Here is a 19489-nt window from a genome sequence, read left to right as displayed (position 1 = left end):
GACAACAAGCAAAGGGATGGCAAGCCATGGTTTAATGCAGGTCAGCTGACATAACACACTGAGTTAGTTTTTGAACAGCTTCAATGTGCCTTGGCATAGATTCTACAAGTGTCTGGAGGGATGAGACACCATTCTTTCACGAGAAATTCCATCATTTGGTGTTTGTTGATGTTGGTGGAAAACACTGTCTCAGGCGCCGCTCCAGAATCTCCCATAAGTGTTCAATTTGGTTGAGATCTGGTGACTGAGACACACACACACACACACACACACACACACACACACACACACACACACACACACACACACACAACACACACATACACACATTAAAACCCCTATGCTCATTTGAGACCCCTCTTTCAAAGTAACTGAGATCTCTTCTTCTAGCCATGGTAGCTCATATAATGGGCATCTGAGCATTTTTGTTTCATGATGAGATGTTAAAAGGGCTTAATAAACTCAGGAACCACACCTGCGTGGAAGTGTCTGCTTTCAGTACACTCTGTATCCCTCATTTACTGACGTGTTTCCTTTATTTTGGCAGTTACCTGTAGCTATTACATAGTTCTGACCCCGCAGGAATGTTCTAATTATTTAGTTGTGTGACATACATCCTGAAGTGAGCTCTTTGAAGTTCCAGTAAGGTAGCTGGCTCTCTCACTGTCCTCTTACTCCTTCAAATTAGCCATTCATCTACCAGCATGGTCAGGTAAGCGCAGGGCCACAGATCACCTTCCGCCTTTAAACTGCTTCTCACATCTCTTAAGAGACCTCCTCTCCTCTTTGGTAGCCAGTATGAAAGAATGATGTTTCCTTTGCCATCACTACCTTTCCCCTGTGTGTGTGTGTGTGTGTGTGTGTGTGTGTGTGTGTGTGTGTGTGTGTGTGTGTGTGTGTGTGTGTGTGTGTGTGTGTGTGTGTGTGTGTGTGTGTGTGTGTGTGTCTGTGTGTGTGTGTGTGTGTGTGTGTGTGTGTGTGTGTGTGTGTGTGTGTGTGTGTGTGTGTGTGTCGGAATTCCTTTACTCTTTACTCTGCCCTTGAAACACAAAGGGGAATGGTATGCTATATCCTGCTCCAGTGAAGAACTGAGTGACTACTTAGAAGTCTCTGGTCAAGGAGCTATTCTATTCTCTCACCTGGATCCAGCCTGCTGGCCTGTAGAATGGCTGCTTATGAAAAAGGGAAATCAGGAAACATTACCAGGTCCTGGAGAGCCCAATATCGCAGTAATGGTCACAATTAGAATTCATTTAGAATTCATTTAGGTGCTCTGAAATAACTTAGTGTGCACTCTGCTGTACTATTGCTGCCATCTCCCATATATCAGCAGCCAGGTCACACCAGACCACTGCAGTATTATACGTTTGTCCAGGTCCCCAGGATGTCAAGAGATGCCTTCAGTACCATCCACTAGGGTCAACGTGAGCGCCTATTACCACCTAGTAGGCTTGCGGCTTGCTAGGGTGTTGAGGATGGGGATAGAGAAAGTGCTTGAACCGTGAGCTACAGCTCTGAGGATCGCAGGTTCAATCCCAGTGCTAGGTACAGTACTGTGCAAAAGTTTTAGGCAGGTGTGAAAAAATGTTGTAAAGTAAGAATGCTTTCAAAAATACATGCTAATAGAATATATTTATCAATGTACTAAATGCAAAGTGGGTGAACAGAAGAAAAATCTAATTCAAATCCATATATGGTGTGACCATCCTTTGCCGTCAAAACAGCATCAATTCTTGTAGGTACACTTGCACAAAGTCAGGGATTTTGTAGGAACATAGTCAGGTGTATGAGTAAACCATTATACCATACAGGTGCCAATGATCATCAATTCAGTATGTAGGTTGAAACACAATCATTAACTGAAACAGAAACAGCTGTGTTGGAGGAATAAAACTGGGTGAGGAACAGCCAAACCGGGTGAGGAACAGCCAAACTGGGTGAGGAACCGCCAAACTGGGTGAGGAACAGCCAAACTGGGTGAGGAACGGCCAAACTGGGTGAGGAACAGCCAAACTCAGCTAACAAGGTGAGGTTGCTGAAGACAGTTTACTGTCAAGTCATACACCCTGACAAGACTGAGCCCAGCAACAAGACACAAGGTAGTTATACTGCATCAGCAAGGTCTCTCCCAGGCAGAAATGTCAAGGCAGACGGGCTTTCCAGATGTCCAGATGTCCAAGCTCTTTTGAAGAAGAAACGGGCAACGTTGAGGACCGTAGACACAGTGGCCGGCCAAGGAAACTTACTGCAGCAGATTAAAGACACATGCTTACTTCCCTTCGCAATCAGAAGATGTCCAGCAATGCCATCAGCTCAGAATTGTCAGAAAACAGTGGGACCCTAGTACACCCATCTACTGTCCAGAGAAGTCTGATCAGAAGTGGCCTTCATGGAAGATTTGCGGCCAAAAATCCATACCTCCGACTTGGAAAAAAGGCCAAGCGACTCAACTATGCACGAAAACACAGGAACTGGGGTGCAGAAAAATGGCAGCAGCTGCTCTGGACTGATGAGTCAAAAGTTTAAATACTTGGCTGTAGCAGAAGGCAGTTTGTTCGCTGAAGGACTGGAGAGCGGTACACAAATGAGTGTCTGCAGGCAACAGTGAAGCATGGTGGAGGTTCCTTGCAAGTTTTTGGGCTGCATTTCTGCAAATGGAGTTGGGGATTTGTTCAGAATTAATGGTCTCCTCAATGCTGAGAAGTACAGGCAGAAACTTATCCATCATGCAATACCATCAGGGGAGGCATCTGATTGGCCCAAATGTATTCTGCAGCATGACAACGACCCCAAACATACAGTGAAAGTCATTAAGAACTATCTTCAGCGTAAAGAAGAACAAGGAGTCCTGGAAGTGTTTGTATGGTCCCCACAGAGCCCTGATCTCAACATCATTGAGTCTGTCGGGGATTACATGAAGAGAGAGAAGAAACTGAGGCTGCCTAAATGCACAGAAGAACTGTGGTAAGTTCTCCAAGATGTTTGGGCCAACCTACCTGCCGAGTTCCTTCAAAACTGTGTGCAAGTGTACCTCGAAGAATTGATGCTGTTTTGAAGCCAAAGGGTGGTCAGACCAAATATTGATTTGATGTAGATTTTTCTTCTGTTCACTCACTTTGCATTTTGTTAATTAATAAATATAACCTATTAACATGTCTATTTTTGAAAGCATTCTTACTTTACAGCATTATTTCACACCTGCTTAACTTTTGCACAGTACTGTATATATTTTAACCCTGTCCCAAACCTTAACCCTTACGTTAACCAGTCGGAATGAATCGCTAAATTTAATCGTTCAGTCTTGACATTTACCCCCCCACCCTCTGGACAAACGTTGAATACTGAAGTGAGATCGTGAGATCTTGTTGCTATCAGAGTGGAGTCATGAGGGGCTATGGGGCCTGGGAGGGATGAAGGAGAGATCCTCTTATGCCATTCATCACAGCGATGCCCCCTTACCTACTGTCCCCTATTCACCTTTCTCTCTTGTCTTTCTATTTCTCTCACTCTCACTCTCTCTCACACACACACGTGCTGAGTGACAGTGCAGGCTGACCCACCACAGCTGGGTGTTATCTAGAGGACACCATGTGTGTGTGGAGGTCAAACAGGTTCCATTGGCTCAGCCAGCCAGCCAGGCGACAGTACAGGGGGAGAGACTAATCACTTTAATAATGCCAAACCACAGCCGCTATTCATCAGGATATTATTGGATGACCGCATTGCTGCTATTTATGACTAATGAATTTAGTCACACACAACTCATAACAGGCTATTCTCATGAGCCTGCTTTATCATTCCACAATAACAGTGAATGTACTCATACATATCAAGGCTGTTTGTTTAGACAGTGTGTTGAATTCATCTTTGGACTATTATTAATAATAAAGCTGATGATAGAAATGTAGGCAGCCTTTGGTTCTTTTGTCTAGTCTGTCTTCAATGGGTGGAATGACGTCTGTTCAGGTGAGGGACTTCTGGGAGAAATAAAGCAGCTCTCCGGAAGATTTCCCTGTGAATAAAACAGGGTTTGATTATTGAAGTGATGTTTTCAGCTTTCTGACATGACCAGTAATGAACCCCTCTGTTGTGGAGACTACAGAGCCATGGAGCTGTCTTTGACGCCGTGCAACACCTTGCAGAGCTGAGGACTCGGCACTCTGTTTACTGGTCAAACAGAGACATCTAGTGGCCACATGAGGGAACAACACTGCTTATGAACTATGTGATTTATGGAGGCATACATATATATAGGGAATAGGGAGATATAAAACCTAGATGGAAGGCCTGGAGGCACGTATATATGAGCCTGTATTGTTTTAGCCCTAAGACGGATGCTGCTGTCTGGTGGAACAGCTCCATAAGTCACAGAGCTACCTCAAACTCCCCACTCTCACTCTCCTCGGTATCTCTCTCGCTCTCTGTTCATTGCATCTCTCGCTCTTTCATCGATCTCAAGTGCCTACACGTACTGTATGTGTGTGTGAGGGGCGAATATGCATACATATGTGTGTCCATGCGTGTGTGGTGGGTTCTCCTGTCCTCCAGCAGTCCTTTGTCTGACATTCCAGATCGTTGTCGGACCACAGTGTAAGACCCTCTTTCTTTTTCCCTTCTCTTTTGTTTCCCACATCCCCCCTACTCCCTCCCTGTACCTGTCTTTCTCACCTCTCTCTCTCTCTCTCTCTCTCTCTCTCTCTCTCTCTCTTCCTCAATCTCTCTCTCTCTCTTTCGCTTTCTCTCTCCCTCCCCTCTCTCTCCCTCTCTTCCTCACTCTCTCTCTCTCTCTCTCTCTTTCGCTTTCTCTCTCCCTCCCCTCTCTCTCTCTCTCAGTGTGCAGCAGTGCTCCCATCAACATGAAGGTGCAGCATCTGAACCGCACGGCCCTGGTGGTGCGATGGACCCGGCCAGAGTTCACCTACCACCCGCCAATCATCTCCTTCCTCATTTCCTACAGCTGGACCAAACACGATGAGTCCTACGAGGAGACACACGTCACCGACAGCCAAAACAAACTGGTCCGTTTTCATCACACTCACACGCGCGCACACATGCACATGGACACAAATGTTACTGACCGTTAACACAAACTGGTCAGTTACTCTATAACACACACACACACTTTCAAGACAGTGAGCGAATGAGTGACACTACATTAACACACCCCAATTACTCTGCCACACACAGTGACAATGCAGAAACTGGTGAGGTAGACTGAAAAATGATGATAAACTGGCTGCATATTAAACTGCGTGTGGAGACCTACTGTAGTGACACTTTTGGTAGCTTGACCTTGGAACTTGCATTATGAAACACCAATGTAAGGATCAGAGCCGCCCCCAGCCATTTAGCAGCAGCAGCACTGGCATTTTAAACACCCACAGCTCTTTTTCTCTCCTGCCATTGTGTTCCGTTTGGGGGCTGGGATTTAATGAGGAGGGATTCCTGCCTGCTGATAGAGGGAGGGAGAACAAGGGACAGCGGAGGAGAGAACAGAGGAGGGACGTGGTGGTTCTTTTCTTTGAGGGCTGCCCATCATTAACAGAATCTAATCTCCCCATGTACCACAGCCTCTCTTGTCTCAGACATTCTCGCTCCTCTCACCACTCCTTCCTGTTCTCTCACTCTTTTTTATTATTTCTCTCAATCTCCATATATTTCCCTTTTCTCTCTCTCTCTCTCTCTCTCTCTCTCTCTCTCTCTCTCTCTCTTTCTCCCTCCATCTCTCCTCCTTTTCTTTTCAGATAGTCATTTCCATGTGTATTCTCTGTCTGTTCCCTGGCCACCACCATTAGGGGGCTCCCGGTACAGCCAGGCTTTATGAAACCTGTCGCTAGAATCCATGGAGAAGCCTACTAAACCACTCCAACCCTGCTCCAGCCCCGCCTTCCTGCCTGCTGCCTGCCGTCGGTCTTTACAGCCCTCTCCACTTGTAATAACCGCCTGGGAACAGGGCAGACACATCCTTAACTGAATTAAACTGTGCGGAACATGCATAAATCAGGGAGGAGGTGGTGGTGGTGAGGGGAGAACAAACGCCATTACTTAATGTAAGATTTAGTTGTGCGGGAGCCCTCCCTGGCGATCGGACACCAGAGAATGTGAGTTATGATAATAGCCATTCCTCATGCATTTAGCGGTGGATTGGACCTCCATCTCTCCGCCGTGGGGATAGTTCAGGCGTGTGATTTGGAACGCGTACACCATAAAGAGGAAATAGGAAAGGATACATTACGATGTGACGCGTAATTCAGCCCTGTCTCTACCGCCCATATTCAGCCAGGGTGATTTACATTGTGTCCTAATTAGAAAGGGTTTCGGTTGTTTTATGTATTTTTGCTAGTGTTGCCACAATCTTACCACTCAATACTCTGTGGTAAATCCAGTGTTTGTTGTCTACAGAAAGAAGGAAAGGAGAGAGAGAGACCGCGAGAGAGAGGAAGAGAGAGAGAGAGAGAGAGAGAGAGAGAGAGAGAGAGTATATTTTCCCACCACTCTCTAACCTTCATTTTGTGACCTATGCCTTCTGTGCTGTGTTGGGGTCTTGGGGGCAGGCTGTGTTATGTCATCCTTTTAGCCACAACAGAATTCTAGGCTAAGCTGTGTGACCTCTCCGGGAAGGTAGCCAGAACTCATCAAAGTGTGTGTGTACACAGTTTACTATACTTGTGAGTACCAGAAGTCCACACAAGAATAATAAACCAACTAAAATTTAGAGTAGCGAATACATTTTGCCGGTCCTCACTTGTAAAAAGGCTATTTTAGGCTTAGGGGTTAGAATTAGGGTTAAGGTTACAGGTTAGTGGTTAGGGTTAGGTTTAGGGTAAGGGAAAATAGGATTTTGAACGGGAATCAATTGTTTGTCCCCAAAAAGTCCTCACAAGTATAGTAAGACATAGCTGTGTGTGTGTGTGTGTGTGTGTGTGTGTGTGTGTGTGTGTGTGTGTGTGTGTGTGTGCGCGCGCGGGTGTGCATTACTATGTGCTCTTGCCACCCTCCCTAAGTGTAGGAGTACACACCATAGAACTAGAATCTATCTTATTTCTATGGTACATACACTCCTCCAGTATAGCAGACAGCCTTCTAGCTACATGGGTTTAGGGGAAGTGTTCTGCAGACGATTCCACCTCCTGTGTGTGTGAGCACAGATGATTACTATGTGTGTGTGAGCACAGATGATTACTATGTGTGTGTGAGCACAGATGATTACTATGTGTGTGTGAGCACAGATGATTACTATGTGTGTGTGAGCATGGATCCTCGCTGTGTCAACCACATCCTCCTTTTGTTTCTCTGGATCAAACAGTCTGTGATCCCCGACAAAAACACAGGGACACAATTGATCTTTTAATGCGCCTGTGTCAGTGTGCACATCTAGATGTTTGTGGTGCTCCTGTGTATTGCTGACGGTCCCCTGGTTCTGTGTGTTACAGGAAGCTGTCATCACTCCGGTGTCTCCTGACGTGCTGTACCTGTTCCGGGTGCAGGCTGTGTGTATGAGCGACATGCGCAGTGACTTCAGCCAGAGCATGCTCTTCAGAGGTGATTCTTCCTCATTGTCATCATCCTCCTCATCACCCTCTTTCCTTCAATTTTTCTTTTCACTTTTGTAAAAACAAACTGTATGTATTTCCGTCACTTTGCATCGCTCAGTTTCTATTGATCTCACATCTCTTTGTCTCTTGTTTTGTTCCTTTGTTGTCTTGTTTGGTGATCCAGAGTTGTTTCTGCTCTTCCCCCTCCTCATCACATATCTCTTGTCTGTCTAAATGCCTGTGTTGATTTGTTGCACAGCTAGAATCAATACAGTATTACACTGTCTATTCAGTAGAACATATGTTGTTTTATCATCGGTTAACACGTTTTAATGTTATGGTCTCCTTTCAGCTAACACCACCAGGATATTTGAAGGAACAAGGATAGTGAAAACAGGGATGGTGAGTGTTGAGTGAACACTCTGTAGTACTCCCTCTCTCCAGCAGGGAGCAGCACTGTATCATTATCAAACCTCTGTGCTGGAGAGCATGCATCCACTGTGACTCAGATACTCTCAATTAGCCTACTTGTCAGTTCACAGATGTCAATGAAATCGTAATATTGAGCAGAAAATAGCTTATAATGTTCTTGACTTATTTCTCCTTTCAAATGATGAAACAGTTCTACATTTACATGATTACTGATGGATTAATAAGGCATGTAAATATTCTTCCACCATGGTTCCCCTGCCTGCCTGGTGTGTGTGGATGGTGGAGAGAGAGAGAGAGGCTGTGGTCGCGGTTGGCTGTGCTGCAGTGCAGGGGGCTGTTGTCTCTGCTTCCCAGGGCTACCTCAATTGTGCCACTACCACTCCTGCCCGGGCTCCCGCTGCAGAGTGAAGCCATGGGGGCCGGGAAGAGGAAGTAGGAAGGGATACATAATGTGAGGTGTTGTGTAACTCAGCCATGTCTCTCTCTCTTTTCCCTCCTTCTCTTACCCTCTCATCCCTTTTCGCCTATTGTTTCTTTCTCTAGCCCACCGTCTCTCCGGCCTCTTCAGCTGACATGGCTCCCATCAGCTCCGGCTCCTCCACCTGGACCTCCTCCGGCCTCCCTTTCTCCTTCGTCTCCATGGCGACGGGCATTGGCCCGTCCTCCAGTGGTAGCCAGGCGACGGTGGCGTCCGTGGTGACCAGTACCCTCCTGGCTGGGCTGGGGTTCAGTGGTGGGGTCATCTCCTCCTTCCCTAGCTCTGTGTGGCCGACCAAAGCCCCCGCCTCCAGACAGAATCCCACCACGGCCCCCCCTCGACAGCCCACCACCGAACCTGCAGCCGGCCAGAGTGCTGACGCAGCCAAAGATAACGGAGAGGGAGCTGAGGACAGGGAGAAAGGTGCAAAAAGTGAGGGAGAGGAGGGAGAGAAGGAAGGAGAGGAGGATAAGGAGGAAGATGAGGAGGAGAAAGAAAAGGAGACGAAAGAGAAGAAAGTGACAGTGGCGGACAAGGTAGAGAAGCAGACGAACAGCACGGTGGTGAAGGAGCCGCCCACGGCCGCCCCAGCCTCGACTGCTAAAGAGAAAGGAAGAGAAGCAGGGGAGAATAACACCTGCAGCACTACGCCCTCTCGTGCTGTGGAGGACCCGTTGGTGACACACACACAGAGCGCGGTGGAGACAGACACAGTGGTGCCCCCTACCATGGAGCCAGGGAATGACCCGGCAGAGTTCCCCGCCCCAGACAACCCCTCCCCAACTCTCAGACCTAGCACAGGAGGGAACAAGAGTCACTGGCCTTTCTCCATACACACAGGTGAGATCACTCATTATAGTAGGTACTTTTCAATTCATCTTGAATCTGAGTAAAATAATGAAAGGGCATCAGGGTTGGATCCGAGACCAAATAGTACTCCCTGTCTCCACGTGGTCTTTTTCCTTTCATCAGTATGGGATTCTTAATAATATGACTATAAAGTGGAAAGGAATATGACAGCCTTGAATTAGACACACCATAGTTCAGTTGGGAGGCTTTTTCATACCCACACATACCCATTTACACCCACATCAACAACTACACACATAGGTTATACTGAATGACATACAGTAGGTGTGGAGTTCAGTAAAGTGAACAATCTGCCCAGGAGAGCTCTCTACATGCTGAGAGACTGTTGTAAGGGCAGTTAAAGCATTTAAACTGCCACTGCAGTTTAAAGATGTGTGTTTGATACATGTTTCTGTAGGATAGGACTCTCCCCTCTCTCTCCTTCCTTCTTTCCCATTCCCTTATCTCTCCCACTCTCTACTTCCTCATCAATCCCACTCTCTACTTCCTCATCTATCCCACTCTCTACTTTCTCATCTATCCCACTCTCTACTTCCTCATCTATCCCACTCTACTTCCTCATCTATCCCACTCTCTACTTCCTCATCTATCCCACTCTCTACTTCCTCATCTATCCCACTCTCTACTTCCTCATCTATCCCACTCTCTACTTCCTCATCTATCCGACTCTCTACTTCCTCATCTATCCCACTCTCTACTTCCTCATCTCTCCCACTCTCTACTTCCTCATCTATCCCACTCTCTACTTCCTCATCTCTCCCACTCTCTACTTCCTCATCTATCCCACTCTCTACTTCCTCATCTATCCCACTCTCTACTTCCTCATCTATCCCACTCTCTACTTCCTCATCTATCCCACTCTACTTCCTCATCTCTCCCACTCTCTACTTCCTCATCTATCCCACTCTCTACTTCCTCATCTATCCCACTCTCTACTTCCTCATCTATCCCACTCTACTTCCTCATCTATCCCACTCTCTACTTCCTCATCTATCCCACTCTCTACGTCCTCATCTATCCCACTCTCTACTTCCTCATCTATCCCACTCTCTACTTCCTCATCTATCCCACTCTCTACTTCCTCATCTATCCCACTCTCTACTTCCTCATCTATCCCACTATCTACTTCCTCATCTATCCCACTCTCTACTTCCTCATCTATCCCACTCTCTACTTCCTCATCTATCCCACTCTCTACTTCCTCATCTATCCCACTCTCTACTTCCTCATCTATCCCACTCTCCACTTCCTCATCTATCCCACTCTCTACTTCCTCATCTATCCCACTCTCTACTTCCTCATCTCTCCCACTCTCTACTTCCTCATCTATCCCACTCTCTACTTCCTCATCTATCCCACTCTCTACTTCCTCATCTATCCCACTCTCTACTTCCTCATCTATCCCACTCCCAGCTTTCTCACTCTGTCTTTACCACTCCCTCTCTTTCTCTCCTTCCTTGTATTTCCCTCTGTACCTCTGTTTCTCTCTCTTTCGTTGTCTTTCTCACTCTCCCTCTCTCCATCCTTGTTGTTTCCCATTCCTCCTCTCTCTCCTTCCCCTTTTCTCTCCCTCCTCTGTGTTCTCTTTAGGCTGAGTGCTGGCCTACTTTCAGAGCCAGTGACACGAGCTCAGAGCAGAGCCGCAGCTGCAGGGGAAAAAACCCTGTGCTCCATTAACAGCTCCCTGCCTGGCACTAGAGACATGTAGACCATTGGTGTGTGTGTGTGCTTGTGTGTGTTTGTGTGGCATCAATATGCATGTGTGTGCGTGAGCGTATGTAGTGTGTGTGAGCGTTGGAGTGTCAGTGTTGTATGTGTGAGTGTGTGGGTAGAGTCACTAGAGTCATGTAGACCATTGGTGTGTGTGCGTGTGTGTGTATCCTTCAGTGCATGTTTGTGACTGGCTGTGTGTGCCCGTGTGTGTCCATGTGCACTTCCGCTGGCGTGTTTTTTCCGGACGACTCGTGTTAGCGTGAGCGGCAGACAGGAGAGAGCAGAGCAGAGGAGAGCACAGCAGCACATCATGGTTCCCCTGCCTGCCTGGTGTGTGTGGATGGTGGGGAGAGAGAGAGAAGCTGTGGTAGCGGCTGGCTGTGCTGCAGTGCAGGGGGCTGTTGTCTCTGCTTCCCAGGGCCACACCCAGTGTGCCACTACCGCTACCGCCCGGGCTCCCGCTGCGGAGTGAAGCCATGGGGGCCGGGAACAGCACCGCAGGAGAACTAGCCCTGGGTAGGTAGGGTAGCAGAGCAGCGTGGAGGGGGGCGTGCTCAGTGGCTTTAGAGCCTCAGGATTGATGGGATATGGTGGAGCATCTGGGTAGTAAGACATCCTGGCTATGTAGCACCAGGCTTATCTACATAAAAAGATGGTGTGTTGATTGTTGATGTTCTAGACATAGCCCATATCAATTCATCTTTGTCATCGTGAACAGTTTTTCCTCCTGTGTGGGCCTATTGGATGTGATCCAGGGTTGTTTCTGTCAGTGTAAAGCTCCAGTCTAGATACAGTAGGTTGAGGGGCTGATGATGTTGATAGATTTTGTCAGGTAATGTGGCTAACTTTAGAATACCTGTCTTTGAAAGGACAGGAATATATCGTCACTGGTAGCATTTCGGTTTGAAGAGAGGCTACTGTTTCTTTGGTGGGCACAGCTCAAGGTTCACAGCACAAGCTTTTTTGGGTATTATGGAATAGTACCACACCAGTCTACATAGAGAGGGGGTTTCTGGGAAAACGTTTGGTCCGATCATGTTGTCAGCACTTTACCAAGGTAAATCGGCCAGCAACGAGTCTTTGGTTGATAAGATGGCAAGCTAATTTTAAGACATCAATGTTTGTGGCTTGTTTTGTACCTTTGTGAAGCTGAGTTAAATTTGTCTTTGACCTCATGCCTTACCTCTCCACTTCCGGATCAGTATTCCTGTATTGTCCAGTAAATGTTGCTGTTATTCTGACTGATTGTGTCTCCCCCTCCTTCAGAGAGGACAAGCTTGTCCAACCTGACCCGGCAGGGTGCCCCCGGGGTGGGCAGGATGGAGTGGATCATCCCCCTGATGGTGGTCTCTGCCCTCACCTTCGTCTGCCTCAGCCTGCTGCTCGCCGTGCTCGTCTACTGGAGGTGGGTACCATAACAAACACTGACACATCACACTCACATAGCTGAATAAAACCTGTCAGGAAGAATGTTTCCCCAGATCGTGTTGATATAGTTTGAAGGAGGGTGAAATGCTACAGACAGCGCTGGTCAACAGACGTTGTGAGATTTGTACACTCCAGTGCTAATTCAAACAGCCCCCAGAGCATTGTCTGTGGTCTCTCAGTGTGTGAGCTGGCTATGGTTCCTGCTCTCCCCTGCTCTCCCCTGAAGCACCAGTGCCCTATAGTAGACCCCTGCTGCCCCCTTCATGGGTTAAAGCCCAGGGGTATGACCGGCCATCTGCTCCCCTTCACAGCTCCACTCTTGAGCAGAACAGCCTCAGCCATGGGGGGGGTCAGGGGTGAGAATACACACACCAAGCAGCCACTGGGAGAAACTGACACAGAGATCTCCCGGTGGGTTTTGCATCTGCCAGGGTAGTGGGGAGCATGGACATTTGAATGTATTTAACAGCAAGCTTGTTTACATACATACACACTCTCCCATCTGCAAATACTGTCACACAAAAAGCATCATCTACATAGCATTGAGGTTATGAGCACTAGTTTTCAGCCAATATCTCCTACTGTAAGATTGATATGATTCTTATGATGCTGAATAGAGCATTGTCTGTCCTCAGGCCTTTATCATCAAAGCTCATCCATCATAGCACTTGAAATAGGCGTTTAATGCCAGCCTGGGTTCAAAGACCATCTCTCCTCTGAGTGAGGGCCGTGACCTTTCTGGTTCTCACCACCCTCGGCTCCGTTAAAGGTCCGCAGCCATGGCCAAATGATTAGCCCCTCGTTGAGACCCAGCAGAGCAGGAGGAAGCTGCCCCTAGGCACTGATCTCAGGTCAGTTTTATGCTTCCACCCTAATGGTTAAGGTTGTAGGATTTCAGGAGGCTAAGCTCATCCTTGATCTGTGCCTGGAGGGCAACATTTACCCGTGGGATTCATAGGGCTCTGGCCTGTAGGGGGCCTCTGAGGAGAACATATGGCAGAGCTCATGGCTGCAGCAGCAAGCTAAGGAGGATTAGGCTGGCTGTTGGGTTAACCTAGCATTTAGACTCAGCTTAGCCTGCCTAGCCTGGTTGAACTAAGCACAGAGTGGGCACTGAGCCTACCTTTGTGCGTCCTGCAGATCAGATGACAGTGTGTGTGTGTGTGTGTGTGTGTGTGTGTGTGTGTGTGTGTGTGTGTGTGTGTGTGTGTGTGTGTGTGTGTGTGTGTGTGTGTGTGTGTGTGTGTGTGTGTGTGTGTGTGTGTGTGTGTGTGTGTGTGTGTGTGCGTCAGAGATAAAGTTCCTGGTATTACAGAGATGTCGTCTGGATGGTGACATCCCCCCAGACACTGGAGGCCCAGGGGATCTGACACAAAAGAATATCGATTCATATACACACACATATACACAGACGAACGGTTGGGGCTTGAGCTCAAGGTCTCCTGGGCAGTCGCAGGTGTCTGAGGCATGAGAGGGGAGTGTTGGGCAATTCTAATCCTATTGTGCAGTGGAGCTCATGGCTCAACCCCCATGTTGCCATGTAACCCCTCCCCCACCAGGACCACATTGGCTGCCTGTGGACAGTAAGCCCGCCAATGAGTAATGACCTGGTAATGACTGGTCTGAGATTAGGTCAACCAACCCTGAGCCTGACTATAAACACACAAGAGAATTACTGGGGAAGGATCCAGGAACTCTTACTAGACAGAGAGAAAGAGAGGCCGCTGCTCTTCCGGCTTGTTTGTGGTCCTGTGTGACTTGGTAGCGCATGGTGCTTGCAACGCCAGGGTTGTAGGTTCGATTCCTAAGGGGGACCCGTATGAAAATGTATGCACTTACTATTACTGTAAGTTTCTCTGGATAAGAGCGTCTGCTAAATGACTCAAATATAAATGTTAGAGCAGAGGGGACAGGGAAGCCCTCCCCTTCTCTCCTCCCATTACTCCTCCTCTCTTCTCCTTCATCCGCTGGTCTGGTTCAGCAGCAGCATGCAGACGCTGCTGGCAAAGACTGTTCTGTCTCTCCTCTTCTTCACTCTCTAGGATGACCCGTTTCTGCAATCTACTCTGCATAAAATACAGGTAGGAATAGGACCATAGACACACACGGACAGTGACTTTACGCTGTATTTGTTATATAGCCTCTGGTTCAAGCTCAGACCTGTGCTCCTCTCTCCTACGAAGATTATTTCTCCCCTTTCCTGTTCTCACCTATATCCTCTTTTTAAGTGGTGTCATTGAGGAAGAAATAAGTAAGCTAGTTTTTCTTTCACTTTGGGGAGTTTAAAGAGAGGAACAGTTTCTTTTTTTGACTGTTTCCATTGTTTCCATAGTGTAGCTGTTATCTCTGTTAGAGCCCTTTGCTGAAGCGTACAGTGCAATATGTTTATGTACAGTTCACTTCCGTGAAGTTGGTACTTAGTCTAGAGCTAGATGTCTTTCCAGACACACCTCCATAAATTGCGTTTCTATGTGTACTTTGCCCTCTTGATCATCGTTTGACGTCAGACATACACTGTACAGTATGCTTAAACTGAAAACAAATGGATTCTCATAGTGTTTTTACGAGTCTTCACTCTGACTGTGTGTGAGGAAAGGGAAAGGGGGATACCTAGTCAGTTGTACAACTGATGCCTTCAACTGAAATGTGTCTTCCGCATTTAACCCAACCTCTTTGAGAGGTGCGGGAGCTGTGAGAGTGTGTGTGTGACTGTGTGTTTACGCTAATGTTCGCCTGCTCTGGAGGAGTTCAAAGTACACCTTGATCCTGTTCCGTGTTTCCATTGCCGTCTGAGTTTACTTTGGGGGGATTGTCATTGTTGATACATTATTCACAGGTCTAACGTGTCACTGATGGTGTGCGTTTCTCTCTCTCTCTCTCTCACTCTCTCTCTCTCTCTCTCTCTCTCTCTCTCTCTCTCTCTCAGGAGGTGTTTCCAGACAGCTCATTTCTACGTGGAAGACAGTAGCTCTCCTAGAGTAGTGCCCAATGAGAGCATCCCTGTCATTCCAATCCCAGGTAAGCACCAATCAGAGCATCCCTTTTTATCCCCATAGTACTCCAGAAATCATGAATGGATGAATGGAATGCTTACCGGCAACAACATGGCGCCCAGCACTGAAGATGACCAAACTTTTGCTTTCTGAATGTGCTCAGTGTAATAGACACTCAGGGTAAAGGGGGAGGAGCCAAGTCCCACATAGTTCTGCTCCTCTCTGGTTTCACTGGAATACTGTAGGCACAAATCATGTACAACCTGTACAGACACCACTCACATACAGTAGAAACACCATATGAGACTGCATGTGACCCATCTCCTCACCTGAGACCACTATTTCAACATCCAGCCACCTCTATGGGCTCTGTTGAAGAGTCAGTGAATAGTTCTTCCAAATATCGTGTTGTTCTTCCAAAGGATCAGTTCGTGATGCATAGTGTGTGATCAATTTTGGACAGACTATTCCTTCAAAATGATGTGATGAGTGTGTACAGGTGTTTGTGTGCACTCACTTGACTTAGCGTTTAAACCGATTGATGAGAGTTCCCTGTCGTCATTGGTTTAGCCCAAATGCACCAAAGGAGGGTGGAAGGGGAGGAGGGTAGAGGAGTGCTGGATCTCTCACTCTCTCACTTTGTCCAGACAGTGGATCAAACCTAAGAGGCATGGAGATTGACCCTCAAAGACCCCTCTTCCATATCTAACATCTCCGCTTATATCCAAGATTTTCCCCCAGCGTCCAAATCCATTTGGACTGACTGACTGCCCTTCACAATGGGCGTTGGCACAGAGAGCTGTGTCCAATGTGCCTATTTAAGCCAATGGCAAAGCACTTCCCAGAACGTGGACAGGGCAGGCTTATAAAATAGGCACCAGAAGAGCACTCTCCTCCTCCTTAAAAGGGTCTTAACTTTGAGAACCTATTTCAGTACTCTACATTCTCCCCCGCAGATTGTAACTCCTCAAGAGCTATCAACAGGTATGTGGCTTTATTAGACTGTAACACAGTGTTTCTAGAATAGCCTAATGTTGTTTGGAGGGTTGTTTGTGGGTTATTTGTGTCTTGATCATGGGTTTTGGAGGACTGAAATAGGCATACTTTTTCTTTAAATGAAGCTAAAGATTACTGGTTAATTCTCTCAGATAAAGCTGTAAATACAGTAGACTGAATCATATTGTGTTTGCCATGACTCAGTGTGTATGGGGCTTCAACAGCCCCAGTGGGTCAACAGTGAGTGGATGGCCATATATGATCATAATGGTTAACCTGCTCCTCACGGCACTAATTGTATCAACTGAAACCCCCCACCACCTCTCTAATCCTCCCTGACATCTCTCGCTCTCTCTCTGGGGGTTTCAACCATGATAAAATGAGTAGCAGAGAAACACACCACATACCTAACTACCAGAGACATACCACACACCCCAGTATTTTACTCCATTGTATTTCCAACCTTCATTTTTCTTAAAGCCACCGTTTTTTGACAATTGTGTCTAATACATTATTACAGGAAGCTGTTTGACATCTTGAACCTCCTTTTATTTCCATATGTTGTGTCTACTGTAAGGATATGATTAGCGGCATCTCTGGCGTGTATGTCAATATCTAATGAGCAGGACACAGAGGGGGGTACAGCATGTCCTATGAAGTACCGTTATCATTTGGGCTAAGATCTAAAAGTATAGGGTGCCATTTCCCTTAAGTTGGCTCTATGAAACATTTGCACTGTGTGTGTGTGTGTTTGTGTGTTTGTGTGTGAGTGTGTGTGTGTGTGTGTGTGTGTGTGTGTGTGTGTGTGTGTGTGTGTGTGTGTGTGTGTGTGTGTGTGTGTGTGTGTGTGTGTGTGTGTGTGCGCACATGCCCGCGTATGCGCACATATTTGTGTTTGTGTGCGTGTGTGTAAGTAAGTGTGTGCGTGCATGCATACAGTAGGTGTGTGTGTTCATACACGTGTTTGGGTGTGTGGTTTCCCATTTGGTGCCTGTGGATGAAACATTCGTTCAGCCCTGCTTACCGTATGTCTCACTAAACAAGCGTTTAGAGGGGTTCCCACAGGCACAGTTAGGACAGAACATTCACTAAGATGAGCTCCATCTCCCTCATTACTCTCCACCATCACACTCCCTGGGAAATCTCCCTTTCTCTATTTTTACCCCGTTTTGTGAAGAAGTGGATAAAACAAGGACCAGATTGAGACTGTGAATCATTAATGACTCTGCTTGAGATGAAAGCTGTAAACTTAGTTCACCTATACGAAACATAAGCTGATGGACATTAATAACCCATTATTTAATTTGTCTTGGTGAAGTATTTGTGAAATATTTAACATAGCATAGTGAGTGGAAGAGTAGACGGCGCTGCAATCACTCTCAACTCTCCTTTGTTCATTTTGATGTAGCTTCCTGGTGCTTTCCTGCATGTGTTGCATCACTCTGTATTTTAAGTTTTAGATACAGTTGAAGTCGAAGTTTAACTTGAAGTCCGAAGTTTACACTTATGTTTAAGTCATTAAAACTCGTTTTTCAACCTCTCCACAATTTTTTTGTCTAACAAACTGTAGTTTTGGCACATCGGTTAGGACATCTACTTTGTGCATGACACAAGTAATTTTTCCCAAAATTGTTTACAGACAGATTATTTCACTTATAATTCAATGTATCGCAATTCTAGTGGGTCAGAAGTTTACATACACCAAGTTGACTGTGCCTTTAAACAGCTTGGAAAATGCCAGAAAATGATGTCATGGCTTTAGAAGCTTCTGATAGGCTAATTGACATCATTCGAGTCAATTGTAGGGTACCTGTGTATGTATTTCAAGGCCTACCTTCAAACTCAGTGCCTCTTTGCTTGACATCATGGGAAAATAAAAATAAATCAGCCAAGACCTCAGAAAAAAAATTGTGGACCTCCACAAGTCTGGTTCATCCTTGGGAGCAATTTCCAGGTACCACGTTCATCTGTAAAAACAATAGTACTCAAGTATAAACACCATGGGACCACGCAGCTGCCATACCGCTCAGGAAGGAGACGTGTTCTGTCTTCTAGAGATGAACGTACTTTGGTGCGAAAAAGTGCAAATCAATCCCACAACAACAGCAAAGGACCTTGTGAAGATGCTGGAGGAGACAGGCACAAAAGTATCTATATCCACAGTAAAACGAGTCCTATATCAACATAACTTGAAAGGCCGCTCAGCAAGGAAGAAGCCATTGCTCCAAAACCACCATAAAAAAGCCAGACTTCGGTTTGCAACTGCACATGGGGACAAAGATCGTACTTTTTTGGAGAAATGTCCTCTGGTCTGATGAAACAAAAAATAGAACTGTTTGGCCATAATGACCATCGTTATGTTTGGAGGAAAAAGGGGGATGCTTGCAAGCCAAAGAACACCATCCCAACCGTGAAGCACGGGGGTGGCAGCATCATGGGTAGGGGTGCTTTGCTACAGGAGGGGCTGGCATGATGAGGGAGGGAAATATAGATGGCATGATAAGGGAGGGAAATTATGTAGACATATTGAATCAACATCTCAAGACATCAGTCAGGAAGTTGAAGCTTGGTTGCAAATGGGTCTTCCAAATGGACAATGACCCCAAACATAATTCCAAATTTGTGGCAAAATGGCTAAAGGACAAAGAAGTCAAGGTATTGTAGTGGCCATCACACATCCCTCACCCCAATCCTATAGAGAATTTGTGGGCAGAACTGAAAAAGTGTGTGCAAGCAAGGAGGCCTACAAACCTGACTCAGTTACACCAGCTCTGTCAGGAGGAATTGGTCAAAATGCACTTGTGGAAGGCTACCTGAATCATTTGACCCAAGTTAAAAAGTTTAAAGGCAATGCTACCAAATACTAATTGACTGTATGTAAACTTCTGATCCACTGGGAATGTGATGAAAGAAATAAAAGCTGAAATAAATAATTCTCTCTACTATTGTTCTGACATTTCACATTCTTAAAATAAAGTGGTGATCCTAACTGACCTATGACAGGAATTTTTAATTGTGAAAAACTGAGTTTAAATGTATTTGGC

At 46.5% G+C, this 19489-nt stretch overlaps 1 protein-coding gene across 5 annotated transcripts in view; it reads left to right on the top strand.

Moving 5' to 3' along the window:
• The window catches only part of ptprga (protein tyrosine phosphatase receptor type Ga), a 327026-nt gene that overhangs the window by 293267 nt on the left and 14270 nt on the right, over positions 1-19489 (top strand). For 4 of the 5 annotated variants that reach the window (XM_090241146.1, XM_090241144.1, XM_090241145.1 and 1 more), the window contains 6 exons: positions 4834-5018; positions 7434-7542; positions 7888-7937; positions 8511-9285; positions 12295-12433; positions 15383-15474. In XM_090241146.1, the coding sequence (XP_090097272.1) occupies positions 4834-5018; positions 7434-7542; positions 7888-7937; positions 8511-9285; positions 12295-12433; positions 15383-15474 (1350 nt within the window). Of the gene's footprint in view, positions 1-4833; positions 5019-7433; positions 7543-7887; positions 7938-8510; positions 9286-12294; positions 12434-14498; positions 14538-15382; positions 15475-19489 lie in introns of all 5 variants that reach the window. The other variant, XM_090241147.1, reaches the window with a different exon arrangement.

This window comes from Oncorhynchus mykiss, chromosome 7, assembly GCF_057628025.1.
Source record: "Oncorhynchus mykiss isolate SJ-2025 chromosome 7, ASM5762802v1, whole genome shotgun sequence".
NCBI lineage: Eukaryota > Metazoa > Chordata > Actinopteri > Salmoniformes > Salmonidae > Oncorhynchus > Oncorhynchus mykiss.
The sequence above is the reverse complement of the archived record's forward strand: the minus strand, read 5'-3'. Positions and strand labels throughout refer to the sequence as shown.